Source organism: Cheilinus undulatus, linkage group 22 (assembly GCF_018320785.1).
Source record: "Cheilinus undulatus linkage group 22, ASM1832078v1, whole genome shotgun sequence".
Classification (NCBI taxonomy): domain Eukaryota; kingdom Metazoa; phylum Chordata; class Actinopteri; order Labriformes; family Labridae; genus Cheilinus; species Cheilinus undulatus.
In genome coordinates, this window is record NC_054886.1 from 9,051,933 (window position 1) to 9,069,790 (window position 17,858).

Consider the following 17,858-nt stretch of genomic DNA (forward strand, 5'->3'; position numbering starts at 1 on the left):
GTCCTGGGACCCCAGTTTGGGAACTACTGCTCAGGAGAGACCTCCACACTGAAGCACAACACTGAAACAGTCTGATATTTAAGTCAAATCTTTATCTGTTTAGAAGCATGTGGAACATTACTGCAATTTCTCAGATTCTACAGATAATAATATTATTTCTCACTTGCTGTGCTTGCGTGTGAACGCCAAAAGTCCTCTTACAGTGCTTTTTTTTACTGACTGTAGAAGCATGATCAGGACATCCCTATTTTTTATAACTGTCAAAATGATATTAATGATTGTTGCTATTTTTGTTCTCAGCCTCATAAAAATATTTCTGCTGCCAAGGCAAACTCTTTACAGGAAATTCCTAAAAGTAAATTATACTCTGATAGTCTGCCAGACAAAGTTTTAATTTCCTTACAGTTATTTTATTGAGTTTATGGATTTAATGAGACTTAATTTCCCAGCGGTGACTGAAACCATAACTCTAATCATAACCACTCTCATCCATCAGCAGCTAAAGTGTGTTATTATTGTTGAAAGGTCAAGATTTATTGTCTAAGAGGATCGATACAGTCGTTAACCTCCTGAAGCATCATTCTCATGAGAGAATGGAGAATCAATGCGGAGAGAGTTCAGAGACGAGGCTGAGCGAAGGATGAAGGACTTCTGAGTGTCACTATTGTGGTAGTTAGAGGCAGATGTGTCCTGATGTGACGCCACTCTGCTGAGGCTGCAGTGATGCTCAGAGAAGAGCCACGTTTGAATCAGTAAATTGGATCTTTGGGTATTTATCTGAAGTAAAATGGTTTAGAGTAACCTCTTCACCTCTTTATATAACAGGAAGTTTGTGTGAGAATTGGTTCAATCTTAAAAACTCTACAGCTTGAGTCACATGTTGAACTTTTCTGATCTTTCCTTTAGAAAAACAGGCTGAAGGACGTGATTACTTCCTGCTCTCGAGTTTTCTGAAAATGTTCGAGAGAGAAAATTCAACAGAGGAGGAAAGGTCATTCAACAAAAGATAGAAAATCTTTTTCTCACTCAAAGGGAGGCTGACAGGAGGATTTTCATTAACAAAAAACATGGTGATAAACATGGAGACAAAGACTGAGGGACCAAATCTGCCCTAGGGACAAATTATAAACCATTATTTCAAGACATTTTTAAATATTTGGGTTTAAATATTTATAGGTAACATGAATGGGAATGTAAATATGCATATGAACCAGAAAAGTCTTGTTATTGATTTGTTTTCAGTGTCATATTTGAACTTCACAAAGGGGGGAAAAGCTGTTAAAAGTGGTTTCAGTGCTTTTTGCTACCTACAAGCTTAAAGATAACTGCCATAGGAGTAAATAAGCCAATTTTGGCTAACTGTTAGCTACCTTGTAAGCTTGAAGTTATCTAGCACATCAGTTTATGAGTAAACAAGCTGAATTAAGCAAGCAGTAGCTAGCAGCTACATCCATTCATGAGGAAATGAGCCAGATTTGGCTAACTGTTTGCTACCTACAAGCTTTTAGAAACCTGCTTCATCAGTTAACAACTTATTTCAAAAATGTGAGAGCCTCCATGATGACTTTTAACAGATGAAACTGTTTTTTTAATATAGGGTCAGTAGTGCAACAAGATAACAAACACAACAAACAACATGAGAAATGAGAATCCTCTCAGAGTTGAACTTGACTTTAGAGTAAGATAGCTAAATCTGGCTAACTGTAAGCTACCTGCTGCATCCATTCATGAGTGAACAAGCCAAATTTGGCCAGCTAATAGCAATTTACAAGCTGTTAGCTACCTGCTATATCCATCCATGATTGAACAAGCTTAATTTTGTAAGCTGTTAGCCACTGACTAGCTGTTAGCAACCGACTACATCCTTTCATGAGCAAACAAGCCATTTTGGCAATGTTAGCTAACGAGGCTAGCTGTTAGCTACCTGCTACTTCCACTGAAGAGTAGACGAGATAAATAAAGCTAGCTGTTACCTACGTGCCATATCCTTTAATTAGTTAACAACGTTGATGAGGTTTTCTGCTGGCTATCTGCTAGCTGTGCGCTACCTGCTTCTTTCATTCATAATAATAAAATCCATTTTCGCTAGCTGCAAGCTACCTACTAGCTTTCACCTTCTTGTTGCATCAGTTAATGAGTAAAAAGCTAAATTTGGCTAGCTGTTAGCTAACTTCTAGTTGTTAACCACCTGCTACATCCACTGATGAGTATGCGCTACATTAGTTACTGAATAAGCAAGCTAAATTTAGCAAGCTGTAGCTAACAGTTACATCTCTTCATGAGTAAACAGCCATTTTTGGTTAGCTGATTGCTACCTACAATCTTTCTGATATCTTCTACATTGGTTAATGAATAAACAAGCTAGATTTAGCAAGCTGTTAGCCACCAGCTTCATCCATTCATCAGTAAACAAGTCAATTTGGCAAGCTGTTAGCTACCTGAAAGCTTTTAGATACCTGTAACATCAGTTAACGAATGTTCCCAAAACCACTCAGTCATTCCCCCGTCCTTTTCCACTACATGATGAGCTGATTATAATGGATTATATAGTGCCCTCACTGGAAAAGCTGTCAGAAAACCAAACACTGGGCAGGAAGAGTCTTTGTGTACCTGTATTTAAAAAATTTTAGGATGAAGCTGAAGCTTCTGCTGTCACAGATACACCAGCATGATGCTCCAGGCATATGCTCACTAAATGTGGATCTTAATCGAGCGTATTCCCACTATCAACAGCACGCTGTGTCGGTGCTCATTAATGCAGTGGTCGCTTTGCTTGTTAGAAATGGTAAATGATATTTAGGTGTCATGTAACAAGCTTATTAGTAAAATTGATCCTGCAAAGAAACGTGTGTTTCTCCTTCTCAGTGTGTTTCTGAAGTCTGAAACTGATTTAAAGACCCAAATAATAAAAACATAAAATGCAATTGCTTTACATAAAAATACACTGCATGTATCTGGTTAAGTTTCTTTTTTATTTAAATAAAGCAAATATGATTTGCAGAAAGAAAAAAAAGCCATGTCAGTTTTTTTCCATTCAGCCCTTCACAATGCTGCTTTTTCTGCTTTGCATGTATCATACCAACCAGACTTCAGACGTCAGAGCATTGCAGAGCAGTGTGAGTGTGCAGCTCTTCTCCTCAGTGTATGAAGGCCAGCCTGAGGTGTCAGACAGGCGAAGATCTGTTAAAGCAGTTTGACACCTCAGCTCAGTCTGCTTGCTGCTGCCTCCAGTCAGAGAGCGAGAGAGAGGCTGCAGGTGATGCATCTGCACACTGAGTCAGACTCTTTAAAAAGTTCTTATTTGTCCACACTCTGTCAATTACAATAAACAGGATAATAAAAAAATAGTTATTCCAACTCCAATTGTCCAAACCTGGAGCCTACAGTACCCACGATGCAACTTAACTCCCAGCAGCTTGGTCATAGATGCAAGAAGCGGCTCATGTCTCCTGGAGCCTCTAGCCTGCAACTTGGTCTTGTCGTCTCACTTTTTTCAAGCTATGTGCAACTATTCAAGTATGCAGGACGACTCCAAGCACATATAAGGATAAACTGGTAAAAAAAACCATTTTAAATCACTTAGATATATAGGTCTAGATTGTAAAAAAATCTGGGTCTTTGTTTCTCTAGATAAATTATTTGACAAAGACGCTTCAAGAAGAGAAGCAAACTTTGATGAAAACATGTAAAGAGATGTTGAAATCCCCTGAAGACTGTACTCTAGAACCCAGCTGGTCCATCGTCCCCCCTCCTCCTCTCTCTGTTTAACAGCTGGGCCCGTCCTCTTCCTGTTTACACTCCATCAACTTCATCCTCACATGAGCAGTTTGAGCCGTCAGCACAAGTGTTTAAACGGTTATCTGGGTAATATTAAACCACCTTTTTTAAAACTAGGAAGGACACAGAGTATCTAATGCGGGCCAAAGAGCTTGAACTCCATCTTTAGATAGAGCTTAACATTTAAATTAACTGACACAGAGCTGGTGCAGGCCAAACCAGTCCCTTGAGTGTTTCCTACAGGAACTACTGGTGTAACTGTCTTCCTTTAATCATTCACTGCGCTGTTATTTAACCTCTCGAGTATCTTTTCATCATCCACACAGCCTGCTTCACTTCACTGCATGTGCAGTGAGAGATGAGTGTTCAGAGTGACTCGTCAGGAAGCTGGACTGTCAGACACGGCGCTGACGAATGTCTTACTGCCCCGCTCATGATGCTGTCTGAATGTCTGCCCGTTGGTGATAGCAGGCGGCACGCTGACAGCAGTTTCCCCCCGCTGCTGCCACCTGGCTGCCCACACACTCACATGCCACATCATCACACCCCCGTTCATCCACAAAAATGCTCACAGAGCTTGGATGAACTGGAAGGAACGAGTGCAGGGGGTGATGTTCAGTGAAAGCTGCTTGGACAGAGAGCTCAGAGTTTAGAATAATGAAGTTTGACACAAGAGTTATGGAGCATTCCTGGTGCTTCGGCTCTGTGTGTGTGTTTATCTACATTTTCAGATAGCAGATTTCTATACCTGTATATAATTTTCATAAAAACAATTGTTAGCCTTTTAGGCCTGGCACACTGAGAGATTTTAAAATCTAAACTGATTTTGAAAATGTGAGAGCCCCCATAATAGTGTGTGAGTAGCGCAACAAAATGACCAACACAGCACACAACATGAGAAAGGAGAATCTTCTCAAGACAATTTTGGCTAGCTGTTAGCTACCTTCTAGCTGCAAGCTATACCTATTGCCTCAGTTCATGAGTGAACAAGCTACATTTGGCAAGCTGTTAGCTACCTATTAGCTGTTAGTTTCCTGTTACATCCATTCATGAGTGAACAAGCTACATTTGGCAAACTGTTAGTTACCTATTAGCTGTTAGTTTCCTGTTACATCCATTCATGCGTGAACAAGCTAAATTTGGCAAGCTGTTAGCTACCTATTAGCTGTTAGTTACCTTCTACATCCATTTGTGCATGAACAAGCTACATTTTGCAAGCTGTTAGCTACCTATTAGCTGTTAGTTACCTTCTACATCCATTCATGTGTGAACAAGCTAAATTTGGCAAGCCGTTAGCTACCTATTAGCTGTTAGCTACCTCCTACATCCATTCATGAGTGTACAAGCTAAATTTGGCAAGCTGTTAGCTACCTATTAGCTGTTAGCTACCTCCTACATCCATTCATGCGTGAACAAGCTAAATTTGGCAGGCTGTTAGCTACCTATTAGCTGTTAGTTTCCTGTTACATCCATTCATGAGTGAACAAGCTACATTTGGCAAGCCGTTAGCTACCTACTAGCTGTTAGTTACCTTCTACATCCATTCATGCTTGAACAAGCTAAATTTGGCAGGCTGTTAGCTACCTACTAGCTGTTAGTGTCCTGTTAGGTCCTTTCATGAGTGAACAAGCTTAAATTTTACAAGCTGTTAGCTACCTATTAGCTGTTAGCTACCTTCTACGTCCTTTCATGTGTGAAGATAAATATGGCAAACTGTTTGCTACCTACTAGCTGTTAGTTTCCTATTACATCCATTCATGAGTGAACAAGCTAAATTTGGCAAGCTGTTAGCAACCCTCTACATCCTTTCATGGGTGAACAAGCCATTGAGGCAACCTGTTAGATAATTAGGCTAGCTGATAGCTACTTGCTACATCCACTGATGAGTAGACAACATAAAAAAAAAACTAGCTGTTATCTACCTGCCATTTTTATCAGTGTGTAAATGTCAATGAGGCTAACTGTTGGCTATGTGTTAGCTGTAAGCTACCTGCTTCTTTCCTTCATGATAAACAAATAATTTTAACAGCTAGTTGTAAGCTACCAACTAGCTTAGTACCTTCCTGCTGCATCAGCTAATAAGTAAACAAGTAAAAATCGGCCAGCTGTTCTCCTCGTTGTTAGCTGCCTGCTATATCCACTGATGAGTAAACAAGCTGAGAGAAGCTATCTGTTACCTACCTGTGATATTCATCATTTAGCTTACAAACTAAATGAGCTTGCTGTTTGCTGCATGCTAGCTTAAGCGTCCTGCTTTATCTCTTCAAGCCAATTTTGTGTGGATATTAGAAACTTACTAGCTGTTTGCTTCATCCATTAATGTGTAAATAAGTTTAATATGGCAAGCTGTTTGCTAGCTTAAAGCTCTTAGCTACCTGGTACATCCACAAATGGGTAAACAAGTAAATTTTGGCTATATGTAAGCAGCTTTGTGTTCCCTTCTACATCAGTTAATGAGTAAACAAGCTGGATTTAGCTAGTTGTTAGCTGCCCACTAGCTTTTAGCTACCTGCTAAATCTATTCATCATTATACAGGCTACACAAGGTTAGCTCTTTTTTTAGCTATTTGCTGCATCCATTGTGGTAGGGGGTAAAATCCCTCTTAACTCACATTACAACACAGGAAAATCTGTCAGGTTCATCATTAGAACCATCAGATAATCAGGCCTTTGTTACTTTGTTCGAAAGGTGGGAATCTGTGCCAATATTGACAAAATCTTTTAGTGTTTAGCCAAAATACTTTATTGGCATAAACGGTAAAAAATAAAAGTTATTTGACAATTACAATTCAATAAATTGATAATAACATATACCTACAGCCATATAGGGCTTGAGAACCTACATCATGTCCAGTTGCATTATGGGGTATGGTGGCCATGTTGGTGGCTTGGATAGTAAACAAAGAGATAGAAGGTGTTTGGTGTTTTAGGCACCTATAGACCAAACTTCCTGAATACCTGAGGTCTGCTACAACTGTGAGCTCATAAATTTAGAGTTAAAATCATGCCTGTTGAAAAAGTTTGTCAACAAAGTACGTTTAATGCAGTTATGTTGCCTCTTACCTTGCTTTGATGAAATAATTTTACTACAAAATTTGTTGCAACATTAATTTTTCCCCTTTTTAATATTATCATTCTTTCTTTATTTCCTTAAAATTAAGTTCTATTAACATAATATCCATCAAAATGTAACAAGAGAGCTATAAATGGATACAGTTTTTACATTTTAGTGACATAAGAAAGACAAATTAATGTCAGATTTTTTCATTCACTCAGATCAAGTTACTGGAGTCAAATTCCTTGTATGTACACACACACTTCGCCAATAAAGCTGATTCTGATCATGTAATCTTAACTGTTCTCTACTGTTTAAGTGAAAAAAAGACAGTAATTGTCTATTTTTATACCATTACAGTCATGTGAAGTGGTGCTACACCCTGTCACACAATAACGCCTTAATCTTCCTGTGAATTCAAAGTGTGAGGGAAGAAAATTATGACGACAGAGAAAACTTACTAACGCTACTGCACTTCTAATGAGCCTGACGGACTGCAATAACTACCAACATGGCTGATCTCCCAGAAACCATTGCGGTGTGATGACAGGATCCCATTCCCTATGAATTTATAAAGATACTGCTCTAAAATTAAAGATAAAATAAAATTGATTACAATAGATTTTTATCTAATTTCAAAGCTCATAAAATCAACCGTCCGTTTTTCTTATGTTTCTTTTCAGGATCAAATTGTGCGACTAAGTGTAAAAATTGTGGCTCTTCAGCTAAACACATTCTCATTAGTCACTCACATGATTCTCCTGCTGTGGTTTGGCTCAGGTCAAGTTACAACAGTTGAGTCATTCCTTAAAAATACAAGCAGCTCCTTCCTGCTCTCTAAATCATAAAAAAACAATGGTAAAGTTTGGTCTCCAGTGCTCATGTATTGCCAGTCATTCCCACAGCGATTCTCTTTTTGTGAATCTCATCAACATTTCCACATCTATTCTCTCTCACATGACAACTATCCAGAGTCACCATTGGCGATAATCGTCTGCTGCTCTTGAACTGGTGGTTTTAACGTACTGACTCATAGTTTTTCCAACCATTTCACATGTTTTATTGCTGCCCCCATTAGCCAGTGTTACCATGATGGCGGCATCAGCTGTGTGAGTCTGTTGTCATACTTTACTGTGAGGGTTTTGGACTTCTCTGTGCGGTCGCTGAGCTAATGCAGTCGGTCCAGGCTCCGGCTGGAAGATCCCATGTGGCTTTAAGTGGGCCAGGAGGACCGGGCTACAACTAAGCTGCAGCTCCTCCTCTACGTGTGTGTGATGAGTTTGTGTGTGATTTTATTGCTGTGGAGAGGGATTTGGCCTGGGGAAGCCCACACTGACATGCTGGAGGAATATGAGAGCTGAAATGAGACATTTCTGTAAATATGCACCATAGTTTGTTTTTATGTTTTCAGTCTGAAGCTGGGAGTTTAAAGTTAGTATGCATTATTTTAAACAATTAAGCATGTCATCTGCCATTTTTAAGGATCTTCCCACAGAATCAGGGCTATAAATTAAAGAATGAGGTAATATATACCGCCCAATCCTAATGTGAAGAGCAGATTTTTCCCATCCTGTCTTTGGGCAAAGTTGCCTTTTTCACAACTTTAACATCCGCCTAAAAAAAACCTCAATCTAAATTAATTGCTGAGCTCTGCTAGACAGTGCTTTTATTTCACCTTTCTTGATAACAGGAATTATATTTCTGTCTGTTGCTGGCAGATTCTACTTGCAAAATGAATTGGAGCAACTCTTGAAACTATTTTAAAGGTTAATGTCTCAAAATAAACCAAAGTACAGTTCAGGTTTGACAATAGAATGAGTCACTGGAAAGCCACTGTGAAGTATTGCTGCAGTGACTTGCTGGGCCTCATGCTAATAGGGTGAGCAGACCGCTGCTCTATTGATGAACATCAAGCTGAAGCATCTGTGTTCTGTCCTGATTGACCTCAGCTTGACTTGGCCTCTCCCACTCATCATCCTCTTCCACACATGAAACCACACGCACGGTGAAACCCTGAAAAGCTCCGGCTAATTTCATTTTGACTGAGCTGTTTTTATGACAGCGCCGGCAATTACACCCACAGCCCGGAGTCTCCTGACGATCTGCAGCTCCAGCAGTGATAACGGCACGATGGTTATGATTACTAATGATGATTGTCAGCCAAAGCACCAGAGTGCACCTCAGAGACCGACACAGGATCCCTCTGTGGAGCTGCACAATCAGGATCGGCACTGTGCCTCTGAAAGGCTTGTTTACATCCCTCCTGTTATTGTGTTATTCATGAGGCGGTGAGTGTTGAAGGATGTGTGTTTAGGCTCCTCGCCAGTCTCAGAGGGAAATAAAGACCAGCAGAGCGATACCAGGGAGAGTTTTGTCTGACTGACTCTGCCATGTTCAGCCAGTCATGAGTATAGTTTGGAGAAAACTCTAAGAAGTTGAGGAAGTTTTCTCCCAGTTCTCCTCCGGAAGTCCTGAATATTTTTCTCTGTTTTCTCTATTTCTCTCTCCACTATCCTACCAGAACGCTTCTGTTATGATTTCTGCTCAAATCTCAAAATAACAGCTTGATTTTTCTTCAGTATTGCAAATAGGTACTGAGCTTAATTATTTGTAGATGACAGTAAGATGCCAACAAAGAGCTGCTCCCAGTTAAAGGTTGTCTCGAGTATACTTGTTAAATATTTCAGTATTTTTGAAGTGGCATTAGCCTCCAGTGATTTTAGAGAGCATTGCTCCTTTAAGAAGGACTCCCTGGTCGTACCTGCCAGGAATCTAGGCTATTTATAACAGATGGGTACAGTCTCTCCACGGGATCTTTTGGTAAATAGGGCCACGAAACAATGTTGGCCCAAACGTACACAATGCAAGAACATGTAACCAGTAGCCAAAGCCCGAATTGCAAGATAATTACACAGAGGCTTTCTGGGTTGTAAAATAAGATACTTCAAAAGTTAATAGTGCGTATGTTTGAGCCAACAATGTTTTGGCCCATTTTGACCAAAAACTTCTGTCACATTGTATAGCCTAGCTTCCTGGCCAGTTCAACCAGCGCGTCCTTCTTGGAGGCTAATGCAACTACTAGTGCTACGTACCTCATAGGCCCAACTACAAAAATACTTAAATATCCCTTTTAATCTTTGTGGATATCAACCCAGAAACTTTCACTTTTGGACAGGACAAAACAGTTGGTAGTGGGTGTGGGGCTGTTTTTCAGCCTTACCTCCAGTGAAAGCCTATCTTAATGCTTAAGCAAGACATTTTGGACAATGCTACACTTCCAACTTTGAGGCAACAGTTTTGGGAAAGGCTCTTTACTATTCCAACATGACTGTGCCCCAGAGGACAAAGCAAGGACTATGATGAGCCCTGACCTCAACCTCATCGAGCACCTTTTGGGATGAACTGGAAAAGACTGTGAGCCAGGCCTTCTGGTTCAACATCAGTGCCTGACCTTATAGATGCTCTACAGAATGAATGGGCGCAAATTCCCACAGAAACACTCCAATAACTTTAAAACACCTCATCCCCCCTGTTTGTCTCCTTCTTGTGGTCGTGCAGTGTCTCGTGTTTGCATCATGTTAATTCTTGAGGATGTGCACAGCTGATTCACCAAATCATCAAAGGGATATGTGTTAGCCATCATGCATGCATGTCTTCAACAGTAGGCTTATCTTCAGTCTTGAGGCAACCTTGGAAAGAAACCAAACAGCCACCTTAGGTTATACATTTTAATGCTGTTAATAGCTTTATGAGACATCAGAATCATCTGTATGAAGATTTAATGTTTCTTTTATAGCTCTTTTCAGAGTGGAGGAATGCTCACAGGTAAACAAACATTGCAGAGAGTATTTATAAGTGAGAGCCAGGAAATGAGAGCAGAGCTGTGCCAGGGGGAATAAGAAAAGCTTCAGGATGTGTGTGGGCGGTCTGGGCTTTTCTAAACACCATTTTCTTTATTTTTAGGATTCACACTCTTCTTCTTCTTCTTGGTCCCCTGGCTCACAAAGCCATTACTCACCTGTTAGTGAAATAACAGCAGGTGAAAATGGAGGAAATGACTCTTTACTCTTTCTAATGAGGTTTTGTCAGAATATCCTGATATGACTTTGGGCGCATTGACGTCTGATTTGCAAAGTGACTGAGCCTTAAAGCGTCAGATGAAGAACCAGACGTGTGAAGCCCTGCAGAAGCAGCTCATCCGATTGGTCGTCTGCAGTGAAAATAGCTGCTGTCCTCGTTTCCAGCGGCCTGATGACGAGCTTTTCTGGGTTTTCTTAAATGGGCCAGCTCCAGTGTGAATCAAACCAAGGACTTGTGGTTTATGATTGAGAAAACATCAAGAAACAGAGGAAAATGGAGAGCTTTTTAGACAAAGTTAGAGCTCTGAGCTGTGGAGGACATCTTGATAGCTGGAGTCTCAAAAAAGTAGGGACAGGGCTATGTTTGCTATTGTGTAGTATCCTGTCTTCTTCTAACAGTCTGTAAACATCTGGGAAATTAGGAGACCTATTAAAGGGGATGTATTTTACCCCATTTAAGACAAGTTTATGGTGGTGTCAGAGGTCCCAAAACATGCCTGTGAACATGTGAGAAACACTCCAGCATTAGTTTTTTGTATGTCTTAAAAAAAAACCTCTGTTTCAGCCCTGCTCAGAACGAGCTGTTTCTGTGTCTGTGGCTTTAAATGTTACTGAGCTGTCTGACTCCACCCCTGACCACACCCCTTTCAGGAATTGGATGTGGCTATTGTGAAAGGTCTGGACTGCAGGCAGGCCATTTCAGCATCTAGACTCTTCTCCTGTGAAGCCATGCTGTTGTGATAGATGTGGAATATGGTTTAGCATTTTCTTGCAGAAAAAATCAAGGCCTTCCCTGAAAGAGACATCTGGATGGGAGCATATGTTGCCCTAAAACCTGTATCCCACAAAAACCCTGCAGGTTTTTACTACACCATGCATAATATCGGTGTGGTTTTGTCTTACAAAGTAGCTGTTAAAGCAGTTTTTTCTGTTATACTGCAGGAAGTACAGTAGCAAAAAAAGGAGAAGTTCAACAGACTTAGTCAAATCAGTAACAAGAAAGTGACTAAAAATAAAACTATGATCGAAACTTGCATAAGTTTCGATTTACTACTTGACTCAGAGTGCTGCAATGATTTTAGATGAGGGCTTATAAGCACATAAGTTTAACACCATTAATAAAAACAATGCACCAAATGTTTCTAATTTTGCACTTTTATTTCCACTTCAGCTCCTTCATGAATGCTGGAGTGTAAAAATCTTCATCCTACCTCCTCGCTGTGGAGAAAAAGTACACTTAGTTTGTTATTTTTCCACTTCTCATTGGTCTAGTGTCTGGACTGACTCTATGAGTAAAGCCTGAACATTTATTAGCTGAAGTTGCATGAATTGTATAAAATGGGCGAGTCTGATAGATATTTATATCAGACTCCTGCTTGTCTCTGTGCAGGATCATGCATGTCTGCATGATTCCTGCACATTGCATGAGAAAACTGTTCTCTTCAGTTCCATGCACATGTGAAGACTTTTATCACTGATGAAAACTTAAAGGAGTTAAAAGTTGTTTCTTGCACCAGTCTGACTGTATTTGAGATTTTCTGCCCAGTAGCCACAGATGTTGCACTATCAGGCAGCAGACTGGCTCTGTGAAGCTAAAGAAGGAAATGAACGCGATGGCGAGGAAAAGATCAGCTGTGTTAGGCTGCAGCCAGCCTGGAGATGGTGAGTGAGCAGCACTCAGGCTGTTAATCCCGTTATGTCACAGATTAGTGGCGTGCTGCGCAGCGGATGGACGGGGTTGATGTGGAGGAGTGAGCGCTGACCCGGTGACCGCCTGGGATTACAGCTCCTGTAAAAGCACATCCCATTGGTCTGATTAGGATTAGAGACTCGTAAAAAGGGGCATGATTGGAGACGGAAGAGCACCTCTGGTTGGAGGCATGATGGGATTAGTGAAGTCTTTCTCATTGGTGCAGAGAAGGTTCCACTCACTGCTTATTGGAGAACAGACTATGATGGTTTATGATTGGTCTGGACTTGAAGAATGTTTAAGATTAGCACTCTTAATTCATGCACATTATGCATAAATTTGTAATTGTTAATGCATTGCAGTTACTGTACTCTTATAGAACCTTAATTCCAAAAAAGCTGGGGCACTCATAAATCCACATTTAAATCACAGTAGGACATACAGACAGACATACTGAAACTGAGACATTTTACCATTTCATTAAAGATATAAGCCCATTTTGAATTTGATGGCAGCAGTACATCTCAAAAAAGTAGGGACAGGGTCATGTCTACCATTGTGTTGCATCCCCTCTTCTTTTAGTAACAGTCTGTAAACGTCTGGGAAGTGAGGAGAGCAGCTGCTGGAGTTTTGGGGGAGGAATGTTGTCCCATTCTTGTCTGATGTCGGATTCTACCTGCTCAACAGTCCTGGGTCTTCTTTGCAGGATTTTGCCTTCTCTGATGCTCCAAATGTTTTCTATTGGTGAAAGCCCTGGACTGCAGGCAGTCCAGTTCAGGACGCTGACTCTTCAACTGTGAAGCCATGCTGTTGTGATGGATGTGGTATGTAGTTTAGCATTGTCTAGCTGAAAAAATCAAGGCCTTTCCTGGAAGAGACATTGTCTGGATGGGAGCATATGTTGCTCTTAAGCCTCTATCTACCTGTCAGCATTGATAGTACCTTTCCAGATGTGTAAGCTGTCCACGCCGTAGTCACTAATGCAACCCCATACCATCAGAGATGCACGCTTTAGAACTGTGCCTGGGTAACACGCTGGATGGTCCCTCTCCTCTTAAGTTTCCAATACACGGCATCTTTGGTTTCCAGAAGGAATTTCAACTTTTGATTAATGTGACCACAGAACAGTTTTCTGTGCTGCTTCAGTCCATTATAAATGAGCTTTGGCCCAGAGAAGACTGTGGCATTTCTTGATCCTGTTTACATATGGCTTTTTCTTTTCATTTGTGGATGGCACAGCCAACAGACACTGATTTCTTAAAGTGTTCGTGTGCCAAGCAGTGATTTTTAGGACATCCAAAGTTGATCTTCAGCCTTGTCCCTTGCCAACAGAGATTTCTCCGGATTCTCTGAACCCATCTTTACTTCTGAGATACTCTGCCCCTCTAAAATGCTTCTTTTATATCTGGTTACCTGTGGCAGAGTACTCCTCCATCTGTTTATCATCTGTACCATCAGTTTTGAGATTGTCATAGGATTGACTGTCATTGTGGTTGTCCAAAGAGTTCGATCCAAAGAAGGCATTTATCATATTAAATCCTTGGTTTAAGTAACAGGATGAAAAATACTCCTGGATTATGATGTAGATGTCTTTAACTGGTCTTGCAGGCGCCCCAAGTGCCATGTTGACGCATCAGAATTAAAATCACAATTTCCCCATGATGCACCGAAAAGACTGAAGGTTTGTCTGACTGGAAATGGCCTAGCAACGGTTACTATGAGAGATGGGTCAATGGGCCAATCAGAGATCCAAGTAAAGGTCAATTTTCCATCATCTTTCAGCAGGATGAAGCTGAGGCACCCAGGATGAGGAAAGAAAACTTTAAAGGAAAAAAGGCAACTTTAGGTGGGATTTCTATGGTCAAATATACATTAAACCACCACGGTATACATTATTTGCTTCCATAATCTTAATAAATAATAAAACTGCAAAAATTGCCAACACTTGCATACACTGTGTATGAGTTCCACCTTCAACAAAACCACACTCTACATAGAAAGGCTTTCCTGATTTAGCCATGTTGAACCTTCTTATAGCCCACAATAGTGAATAAAATATGCTTAAACATGAGCTAAAATATTGAATATTCAACAGCTTTTGGATGATTTTGTCTCCATTAATTTAACGTCAAATCAGCGTAATTTGAAAAGCAAATCAGCTGAATTGATGATGACCCCAGTGACACGCCACAGTTTTATTCAGTGTTTGAGTCTAATTATCGTCATTGTGTTGAAGTTTTTTAAATGGCACAGACTGTAAATAATTACTTACTTCAATCAGCCTTTTTTTTTTTTCAAGGGACCTGCTGTGACCTTCTCATAAAACAAAAAATTAAAAGTTTTAATGCCAAAATAAAGTCAAACTACAAGCCAAAACATCTGATTTGTTTTATTTTAATGGAGTCATTTAATAGTCAGTCTTACTTCCATTTAGATCTGTTTTAAGTCCAAGGTTTCTTTACTGCAATAATGTTGAGAAACAGGGATATTTTAAGCAAATCAAAGGGGATAATGCTTCCTAAAACAGTCACACACTGACGTAAACGGGCTTTAGAACACAGTCATGACAGTTTTGTAAATAAATCCAAGTGTTTGATGCATCAGAATAAATCCAGATTAAGTTCTGAGTAAAATTTGGTCAGATCTTGTGCTACTCACCAATATAGATGTGTTCAAGGATTTATGGATTAAGATATGAGTGTTTATCACACCTCTGTGTCAGAAAAGTCTGATCGGCTCTTGAATTTCAGGGTTAAATTCAGGTCGGGCATAAAATGAGTATGTGGTCTGAGAGCAGAAGCATAAACATGTCTACATTAGATCATCATAATCTTGGACTGATAGATGATTGCTGTGGCTTTTTTTTGGTTGTTGGAGAACTACATTGCAATGTCATCTGCATAAAACCAAGCAAAATAGTTGGTTATATAAACTTTACTACGTATAAAACTTGTAAACAAACCAGGGCGGTATGCTAAGTGGTATGCCCTATCTCCCTCTACTCCCCCATTTTCATGAGGGAAGAGATTAGAGATGAAAAATGATGTAAGAAAGGGGACTAGAGGGCAAAAAGTGCGTGAAAGCATGTTTAGGTTAGAACTTTCCCCTGCCTAGTTAGTTTTTCACCAATTTTCATGAAGGGGAAGAGAAGAGAAGAACGAATAGGAGTTGTAGGAAAGAAAAGGGAGGCAAAATGAGGATTAAAAGCATGTTTAGGCTAGAGCTTGCCCAGTCTGTATGACCTACATCTCACTACTCCCACATTTTCATGCAGGGACTTAGGAAAGTAGGAGGGAAAAAGTTGGGAGAAAAACATAGGGGAGGTAGACAAAGGGGGGCAAGCCTGTTAAGGCTAGAGCTCAACCAAACCAGGCTAAGTGGTATGCCCTACCTCCCACTACTCCCCCATTTTCATGAGCGAAGAGATTAGAGATTAAGTGAAACATTAGAAGGTGAACTAGGAGGCATAAAGAGGGTAAGCACCCTTTAAAGCCAAAGGGTGTCATATTCATGAGGGATTTGGTGAGAGAAAAAAGTTTAGAGTTGTAAGAAAGAGAACAATGAAGACAGAAAGAGGGTGAGGAGCCTGTTTAGGCCAAAGGTCACCCCCTGTATGGCTTTATGGCCTACCCCCCACTACTCACCCATTTTCATAAGGGGAAGAGATGTGAGATGAAGGACCAGAAAAGAAGTCAGAAAGAGAACATAGAAGGAAGGGCCAGGGTTAGAGACCTGTTTAGGCTGAAGCTTACCACTTCTGTAATAGGCTGTATGCCCTATCCCACAGGTCCCCAACTTTTAAGAGGGAAAAAACAAGAAAGGAAAGATGAAAATTTTGAGGAGAACATAGAGGCTAATGCCTAAGATACTTGTTAAGGCTAGAGCTCCCCCCTGTCGATCTAGACTGTATGCCCTACCTCCCTCTACGTTATGATTTTTATGAGGGAAGAATGAAAATGAAAGTGGATTTTCTCCTTGCTTGTTGCCTGACTTACACTCTCCTCATCCAAATCAATTGACTGGTTCCTACTTCATCTCTTGAACCATCTTTTTCTAACTCTGTTCACGCACACTCCCAATTCTCCCAGTAATGAGACACCTGATGGTGCTTTGAATCCCCATTTCCCACTTCTACCAAATAAACCCAACTACATTCAATTAAGTTGAACACAGTAATAAAGTAGCTGAGTAAGAATCAGACACTTGACTGTATCAAAGGTTGATTACTACACTCTAGAATTTAAAATCCTTGTAGAAAAGAGTATTTGCAAGAAAAAATCCCCTGAATCTGCTGCCTTGTCTGTAATTGTGATTTTTATTCGTCCAAATTCTGCTGTTCCTTTGTCTGAAACTCTGATCTTTGACTTGCCGTTCCTTTGTTCTTTTTACTCTGAATCCTATTAACATTAAGAATGACATGCAGCCCTACCAGACTTATTCTTCGTAGAGGAGATGTGCTTCATTTCCCTGCAGCATGTATTAACGACTTATGAATGTTAGTTTTACTGCTCATTTGTTCCCATTAGGAGGGACATGTTGTAGACAAATGTGGGCGTTGTTATGAGTGTTGATCTCTCCTTTGAGTGTTTTAAAGAATTTCAGGAGCACAGATGTGAAGTGTGTGTTTTTTTTTCTGTAGATCACCAGAAGCTGGAGCGAGAGGCCCGGATCTGCCGCCTGCTCAAGCATCCCAACATCGGTAAGCACAGCCCCCTCCTGTTATTTCTACCATATCTGTTTCTGTCCTCACTCTCAGCGTGCTACATGAAGGCTTATGTTTAATAGATATCTAAGTGTTTCCAAACACACAAAGGTTAGCCTGGAGATGCTTCGGGAGATGTATAGATGCATGAAATATTCACTTTATACATCGTATTCCCATTCTCCTCCTGAGTGCTTTTGACAGCATGCTATATCTGCAAGGATGGCACAGTAGGTGTCCTTATACCCTTTTCTTTATCCAAAAAACCCCCCAAGTGATTAAAACCTGCTTTCAGAGGTAAAAGTCTGCTCACAATGGCCAATTAACTTTATAAAAGTAAAATTACTTTTAACCACTGATTAAACAATTCAAGATGAGCTGCATTCTATTCTCTATTCTAGAGTACTTTTATGGCTGTAACAGTTTACAGAGGTCTTTGTTCAGTTTATGTCTCAGTTTTTGGGTCACCATTTGGTACAGGTTCAGTTCAACAGGGGGAAAAACCCCAAAAGGAGTCCTGAATGCATATTTCTAAATTTCACCATTGGTTTTTAT

The 17,858-nt window shown here is 40.3% G+C and overlaps 1 protein-coding gene across 6 annotated transcripts in view; it reads left to right on the forward strand.

Annotated features, from left to right (window-relative positions):
- The window catches only part of camk2d1 (calcium/calmodulin-dependent protein kinase (CaM kinase) II delta 1), a 131,074-nt gene that overhangs the window by 46,861 nt on the left and 66,355 nt on the right, over positions 1-17,858 (forward strand). For all 6 annotated transcript variants that reach the window (XM_041779152.1, XM_041779155.1, XM_041779153.1 and 3 more), the window contains exon 3: positions 17,241-17,300. In XM_041779152.1, the coding sequence (XP_041635086.1) occupies positions 17,241-17,300 (60 nt within the window). The remainder of the gene's footprint in view (positions 1-17,240; positions 17,301-17,858) is intronic.